The following is a 7797-nucleotide window of genomic DNA, read 5'->3' on the forward strand; positions in this document are numbered from 1 at the left end:
AAAATAATTCCCTAAATGTGCGAACAGAGTGACAGTTAGGGAAATCGAAAAATACAAGTGTATTCAAGTCGAAGACGCTGAAATTGGTTGAATTGGTTGAACTGCTGAAGTTGATCGCGATAGGGAGTAGAATCGCGGGTGTTATTAGAGGTTCTCGGACTTCTTGGGTTTCTGCCTCCTGTCACCTTTCCTAACCTCTCACTGCTTTCGCCCCACGGATGTCCCGGTATCATTGGTGCCGTGTAACTGGTGCAATAATTGATTACCGGTGATTTAATCGCGCGTGAACAATAACATGATGTCGCGGTCAGTGCGGGCGGAGACTCGTAGTCGTGCCAAGGATGACATTAAACGTGTAATGCAAGTAGTTGATAAAGTTCGTCATTGGTAAGTTTCCTGTGTTGTGTTCGGAGGGAGAGAAAAAGGTGGATAAACGAAATTACCAGATCTTACGTTTGTCATTTATCGCTTGTTTCGTGGAAGATACTCACGGATCGTACGAAAGAAGTGAAACAAGTGCTCGTGTTTTGTTTAATTGTCAGAAGGGCGTGATATTTGATGTACGTATTGATGAAAGATTGCGAGGCAGTTGCTAATGTTCGAAGTTAAAATACCCGTTTCGAGTATCAAAATTATTAAAAATTATATGAAATTCTGTATGACAGAAGCTTTTAATCTATTAAAAACGAAAGTTTAGATAAGAATATTATCAATTCAATTGAAGATTTCATAGCTGAGCTTTGGATAGAGTAATAGAATTTGTCATAGCAATAAAGACGAACGTATACTTACAATTATTAGTAATACATAGGCCGATATTCATCGTCGGATTCATCTTATATTTAAAACTGTCTTAAGTACAGTCTTAAGATGTTATGAACCAATCAGAGGGCCGTATTAGTGACTTAACACATTACTTAAGACGATCTTAAAATAAGAACTAATTATGAATACCGACCATAGTTCAGCTATGAAAACTGAAGGATCTTTCTTTTATTCTTTATTGAACAATGAATGTTTTTGCTCCTATATTCCATTAAATTCGTTATTTATATAAAAATAAATGGATAAAATTCTGAATACATATATGATCGCAGGGAAAAGAAATGGGTCACAATAGGAGAAACAACTATGAAAATATATAAATGGGTTCCAATTTCGACACTCGATCAGGTATTTTACACAAAAAATATGATACATGTTGATTAAAATTAACCAAAACAAATAGTTAAGAATAAATTGTTTTATTTTATAGAAGAAAAAGGGAAAGACAGTTTCCGACAAAGAAAACGGTTTACCAAGGAAAGGAGGAATAGAATCGTCAAATTCCAATTTTGGTCTTACAGAAGATTCCAATACGTGTGAGTTTGATTTTAGTAATTTGTGAAAATTATTGTCATTGATTAACATAAAATATGGATTTTTTTACATACTAGGTTTCTCTACTGTTAGTGATTCTCAAGGACTGACAGATTTCTCTGCACATTTGGGCTTTTCAGAAGACTCGAATTCACAAAACAGCGAACCTGCACCTAAGAGATTAAAGACTGACTAATGTTTGACCTACAATCAGCATCACCGCCAATACGTCGTATAGGGATTGACATTTAGGAATCTATCTCTTTCGTGAACTTGCACTTAATAATTTTTTATTAAGACGTACTTTTTATGAATGGATCACAAGAAAAGTTTTTCTTTTCTGTTTCATTCAAATTTAGTGAGATATAAATTATATATATATTATATATACATACATATAATTATATAATTGCAAATACTATCGATCCTATGAAACGTTTTGAATTATGTATAATGGAATTTATTTTTTCACATTATGAATTTATTACAAATTTCCCCCTTGAATTTAGAAACTAGAAATAACGATTGGTTAATTGAATAGAATAACATCAGCGAGTGCTCAATCCGTTTATATATGTATATTGTTTTTATATTAAATATTTAATCCTTAAATCAATTACTTATACAATGCATATAGATTGGAGCTTGGAATTAAACTTGAGATCTGTTGATTACAAATCGCCCTTGAGTTACACATCATCCCAATCGGTTTATTAAATTCTTGTTTCTATATAATCCCACTAAAATGTGTAGTTTAAGTAGAAGCAATTAATTCGTCAGTAGGTTCTGAGTTCAATCTCGATCCTCATTTTATATCTCAATTTATAAGAAATTGATTAAAAAATTGAAAGTTTTCAGTGAAAGAGTATGAGGTGATTGTAACACGTTTCGGAAACAATAAAATAATATATATGTACATGTTCCACTCTTAACTTAAAGATTCTAGAGTATGAGATTGTAAAAGTGATTTCAAACATTGAAAAATGCTTGATAATGAAAGCGGATTGTACATTCGCGGCGATTAGTAGCTCACACTGCAGTATTATTTTTTTTCGAAACTATATTTTTCTTGCTATAATGATTATTCCTACATCAAGAATTATCCGTGCAAACTGTTGGAATATTATAATATTAGAGTATTATAATTAGTTTTGCAAAAACAAAAAAGTGCTAAAAAAACATACCTTTATACACAGTTCACGCTTCTGATAGTCCTTAAAAATCATTGTACATATCTCAAATATCTTTTTTTTTCATTAATACTATAGGAGAACTTGCATTCCTCTGCGTTATAGCACCGTGACATGTACAAAATAAGCTTGAACTCATACGAATAAAATAGTTGATCTCTTAATCAGTGCATATTATACATCTCTTGAAAATATTATAAAACATTTGTAGTATATTTGTATAAAGATATAAATGTTAGTAAGAATATCTTTATATTTAAAGATATTTTTACTAATTGTTATACCGAGTATTCCAAAATGTAAAAAAGTGCTTGTGATTTGTGGAAATATTTAATTTGTAGGAATATTTCCACTTAAATTATGTTTAACGTGAAACATTAAGTCAAAATTTGAGGGAACGAGTCATCAAAAGTATGAAGCATATTTTTTGTTTTAGAGTTTGTTTTCTAATTAAATTATATGTATATTTATGATTTTTTTTTACAAAAACGATGTATATTTAATATTAATTTAAAGTATTTAAAAATCCATATAAAAAACATTATGTATAAAAAAATTCATTTATTAAATATTTTACTTGATCACTATTACCAGGATAATATTTTACCATCATACTGCACAAAACAACCGGTTTGTTTTTCCGTTAATGAGTTTAAGGTATTCAGAATGCAACTGACACTGTTGTCGACGTCCATTGGAGCGTTGCTACCACCCAGATCGGTTCGCACCCATCCTGGATGCAAACACGCTACCAATATCCCATCTGCTTTTAAATCGATGCTCATTGATTTTGTCGCTGCGTTAAGCGCCGCCTATTTTGTAAGATTAAATATTTTATGAGATTAAATAAGATTTCGCAAAATTATCTCAAGTGTTTAACGATACAAGATATACGTATTGATTAATTCCAAAGTATAATGTAGGTTTTCTAATTTTAAAACTTAAAAATTTATAAATTATATATATAGTAATATACTCTACAAATTTTATCAAAACTCAATTTTACATTTCAATAAGAATGTACAATATTAAAATTTTACTACAGAACAAATTTTTCTACAGAACTGATGCGAAAATAACATTTGTGAAAGATCCATTTAATTTATATAATTAAAAGGCACTAATTTCAGAGAGTTAAAGTGACACTAATTTCAAGGAATTAAAATGACATAATACCACAGTCTGTGCATTAATACGTATAAAAGAGAATGAACACCAAAATATATAAATGTGTTTAATAAGAATAATCCGAATGTAGATATGACATAAAGAAAATTGAATTGACATTTTTGATAAAGAGATTTATAATTAAGTGGAGTTCAACAGACTGTCAGTTTCAGAAAGTTGAAGTATTACCTTGCTGCATCTGTAAGGGTAAAAACCGCCATCACCGTTTTCGGTAATACTGCCTAGGATAGATGTCATGTTAATAACTGCTGCTCTTCTTACATTTAATCCCGTTTTATCCTCGGAATTTTTCGCAGCTGTTTTAAGTAGCGGCAGGAAAGCCTTGAATCGATTATTACTTCCGTTATGAACCGACGTTATTCGGCAATTCACGAATGTAAAAGGACTGTGAGTGTACCTTTGTTAGCATAATCGGTGCCACGGTATTTATGAGAAAAGCGTCGGTAATCTGCTGTTTCTTTACGAGGCCAAGACGTGTAAATTTGCTAGAAATACCAGCGTTGTTAAAGAGAACGTTAAGACCAGCGCCATTTACCCTTTCATTCACCGTGTCTACGACTCTCTTGTAGCTATCCGTATCCGTTAAATCTGTAAAAAGGCAGTGTAAAGTTTTTTTCGCAAATGATCGATGCTAGAAGTTGCTAATCTACATGTTTGTGAAAAGAAAGTTCAGTTTTGCGCGATGAATGTTTGATAAATCTGATTCTCTTGTATTATACACAAGCATTTGTCAAAGCAGGTGTGTATAGCATATGTCAAGGAAGGCTTACTAATACGACGTAACACAGCACTTTTTATATTTTCATTAGTCTTTTTTATATTTTCACTAGACTAATAAGATTAAAGAAATTTTGCTCCAATTTTACGTGATAAGATTACAATTTATAATTTATTTTCAATAAAATAATGAAATAGATATTAGTACGAGTTTGATATCACATTAATTAAAATTTATAATTCTTTCGCAAAAAAGAAAGACTTGAAAAAATTCGTCGTCTTGTATTTAAATTAGTATATATTTGCTCGTTCTAATGAATACGTGTTAAAACTATATTTCTAAAAAAATATATATGTACATAAAAGATTTAGCCACTTAATTATCTTTATTTCACTTTAATATCTATAGAAACAAAGGAATAAACAACGGAAATAAGTTTATCTATTTTTAAAGATTTCTAGACTGTTAAAGTGCTAATCATGTTGCAAGAATCGTTCTTCTTTCTTAGCGGAATGCTAATTATAAAAAGGCCACGGCAAATGAAGCGTGTGAAGGAATTAAAAGAATTTAAAGAATCATTCAATTTCGCAATACACTGCTCTTATTTATTAAATTATTTAAGAAATACGAAGAACATGTGATATATGTTGTTATCTCGTTGAGTATTTTATATTGATCGATAAAATTATTACATTATACGAGAGATATGACGTAGAGATATTTCTGTGTGTCATGCATGAATTTAATTTTCCCAGTAATGCGATGACTCTCATTATCACATTTTAACGAATACGAGCCACATGTCACTCCTCGATAAAGAATAAAAAAAATTGATTTCGTTATCGCGTGCAAGAAAGAATTAATCTTTGACGTTTCTTAAGTAGAAAATTTTAAAGCTAGATGGTATCAGATAGCACATTGATTAGTATCGATCAAGCTCAGCAAAATGGTGTCTTTTTTTCTACGATAGGAATGTTCGCGACGTGTTTCGCTGTAGATATTTCGATTGTATTCGGATTTTATTTTTCTTCATTTCGCATCTGCCTGGCGCGAATATGAAAGCACGTAAACTGAACAAGGCGAAAGCATGGTTGGTATGTTGCGAAAAATCGCAAATTGTTGATTCTGATTCGAGCGATCGAGAAGTTGAGGAGCATAAAGCGCGGAATAAAACGAAGAAGCAACTGGATAACAAGGGAGAGAACAAAGCTGAGGATAAAATGGAGAGCGATGTGGAGAATAAAGTGGAGAATACGGTAGAGAATCAGGCAGACAAGACGGAGAATAAAGAGAGGAACAAAACGGAAGGTGACGTCGAGAATAAAATGGAAAACAAAGTGGAGAACAAAGTAGAGAATCAGATAGACAAGACGGAGAATAAACTGGAGACTAACACGGAGGACGATGTCAAGAACAAAGTGGAGAACAAGGTAGAAGACCAAATAGACGAAGTAGAGAATAAAGCAGGGAACAAAAGGGAAAGTGTTATCGAGAATGAAGTGGAGAACAAAGTGGAGAACCAGATAGACAAGACGCAGACTAAACTACAGGCCAAAACGGAGGATGTTGAGATGGAGAATCAAATGGAGAACCAGGTAGAAAATAAAGAGGGGAGCAAAACGGAAGACGATGCCGAGAATGAAATAAAAAACGAAGCGGAAAGCAAAATGGAGATAGACAGCAACGTCGATAATAAAGTGGATATATATAATCAAGAAAAGCAGAAAAATATTCTTCCCACGTCACACACAAGTAAGATCTTAACATTTTTCTTTAACCGGGAATTTAGACATGCTTCTGTACGAATACTCGATCACCATAACGGGTTCCTATCTTAAAATTAATCTGTTGAAATTTTGTTTATGTCATTGTTTTATGTCATTGTCGTATGCGTTATTTCATCATCGCGTTATAACTGGTATAACCAGTTGTACATTTTTTAATATTAATATAAATTTTACGTGCATTTTTTAGCTATTTGGTCAAAACGTGATTTGAAGAACAGTACGATTCTCAATAAAATTCAGAAAAGAAAAACGAAATTTTTACAATTCGAATTCTTTTAATTGCAATCCAGCTTGATTTTTAATTTAAATCTAAACAACTTTCACTTGATTCAAATTCATTGAAGTTTATGGTGAACAAAAGAAAATTAAAAAATTCAATTTAGAATTATATAATTGTTGCAATTACATTTGAATAGAATGTTATTACAGTGTAATATTCGTTTTTGATGACAATGATTCGCAAACGAAATATTATTATAAGACTAAACCCTTATTTATGCTTTTAAAAATTGTTACAAAATTAGATCTAGGAATGTTAATTTACAAATCATTTTCACCATTAAATATTCTAACAAGGATTGGAATTTCAACGAAAATATTGAAACTTTATAATGATTTTATTATCCTTGATATTTCAAAGGACCCAACATTCTTAGGCTGTATTCCGTAAAATGCATGATGTATTATTTGATCCTTGCTGTTCACTTAATATTAAGTAATAAACAAAGATAAAATAATACTTTAATGATACTTTGTGTATACTTTACAGAATCAAAAGTTAATCGTACAATTGAAATATCAAAATTTCAAAATTTTGAGAGATTTCATCAGATATAATTATTGCAAGTCATCTCAATTCTTTTTTTACAACGTTTTTTAAAACGTTTTTTTCGCCATGATAAAAAATAAGATAATTCTTCCCGTCGAACGATTCAAATATTTCAAAATTCTCTCTGCTAATCAGCGTGAATTTAGCAATTAATGACCTAATTTATACCGTTTAATTTAATTCGCAATTCATAACAGAATAGTAAGAATTTTGGCTTACCTATCTCGATGATCTGTACGGCCGACGATTTGTCAGCGAGCGCGCGTAATTCCTGTAAAGATTTCGCTCATTTTTTTCCTCTTTTCGTTTAAACGTAATTCAAACATAGACGGCGAGGTTCGCGCGATTATCTCGACAATACTTTAATACGCATACAATATGATATAGCATGAAAAACCGACTCGCTTCTATCAATGTAGATTAACTTTAATCTCGGCTCAGCTTAACTCTTCATCTTCTTCTAATTTTTAAAATTAGAAAAAGATAAAAAATTAATTGAATCGAAATTAAAATTAAAGTACATTGGTAGAAACGGGCATCGGGCATTATTTCTATCAATGTTGATTAACTTTAACTTAACTTTTTTAATTACTCAGTTGTGTATTCACATTTGCGATCTTAAAATACTTCGTTAACTTTAATCTCGATTTATAACTTTATAAATTTTTTTTTTAATTCGTAAAACTAGAAAAAAAAAAGAAGTAAATCAAGATTAAAGTTAATTTG

General features: G+C 30.9%; 3 protein-coding genes across 4 annotated transcripts in view; 2 read left to right on the forward strand and 1 right to left on the reverse strand.

Moving 5' to 3' along the window:
- Positions 1-32: 32 nt before the first annotated feature.
- Positions 33-1664, forward strand: LOC108747788 (B-cell CLL/lymphoma 7 protein family member B). Its single transcript, XM_018485561.1, has 4 exons — positions 33-387; positions 1098-1173; positions 1256-1361; positions 1437-1664. Exons 1-4 carry the CDS (start codon positions 296-298, stop codon positions 1553-1555), a joined length of 393 nt encoding a protein of 130 aa, XP_018341063.1. The 5' UTR covers positions 33-295; the 3' UTR covers positions 1556-1664.
- Positions 1665-1863: 199 nt separating this feature from the next.
- The window catches only part of LOC108747786 (C-factor), a 7075-nt gene continuing 1141 nt past the window's right edge, over positions 1864-7797 (reverse strand). Inside the window, exons 2-6 of the mRNA XM_018485559.1 lie at positions 7291-7342; positions 4135-4325; positions 3906-4058; positions 3157-3361; positions 1864-2733 (exon numbers count right to left, since the gene is read on the reverse strand). Of these exons, the coding sequence (XP_018341061.1) occupies positions 2714-2733; positions 3157-3361; positions 3906-4058; positions 4135-4325; positions 7291-7342 (621 nt within the window). The 3' untranslated portion in view covers positions 1864-2713. The remainder of the gene's footprint in view (positions 2734-3156; positions 3362-3905; positions 4059-4134; positions 4326-7290; positions 7343-7797) is intronic.
- The window catches only part of LOC108747785 (thioredoxin reductase 1, mitochondrial), a 7018-nt gene continuing 4632 nt past the window's right edge, over positions 5412-7797 (forward strand). The window contains exons 1-2 of one of the 2 annotated variants that reach the window (XM_018485556.1): positions 5413-5767; positions 5942-6207. In XM_018485556.1, coding sequence (XP_018341058.1) covers positions 5511-5767; positions 5942-6207 — 523 coding nt within the window. In that variant the 5' untranslated portion in view covers positions 5413-5510. Of the gene's footprint in view, positions 6208-7797 lie in introns of both variants that reach the window. The other variant, XM_018485554.1, reaches the window with a different exon arrangement.

Source organism: Trachymyrmex septentrionalis, unplaced genomic scaffold, assembly GCF_001594115.1.
Source record: "Trachymyrmex septentrionalis isolate Tsep2-gDNA-1 unplaced genomic scaffold, Tsep1.0 scaffold20, whole genome shotgun sequence".
Lineage (NCBI taxonomy): Eukaryota > Metazoa > Arthropoda > Insecta > Hymenoptera > Formicidae > Trachymyrmex > Trachymyrmex septentrionalis.

What these genes read in the sequence shown, in the direction of transcription:
- LOC108747788 (XM_018485561.1), top strand. Translation starts at nt 296, where the DNA reads ATGATGTCGCGGTCAGTGCGGGCGGAGACTCGTAGTCGTGCCAAGGAT. An exon ending in CAATTTCGACACTCGATCAG is followed by an intron (nt 1,174 to 1,255) that starts GTATTTTACACA and finishes TTTATTTTATAG; the next exon opens with AAGAAAAAGGGAAAGACAGT. An exon ending in TACAGAAGATTCCAATACGT is followed by an intron (nt 1,362 to 1,436) that starts GTGAGTTTGATT and finishes TTTACATACTAG; the next exon opens with GTTTCTCTACTGTTAGTGAT.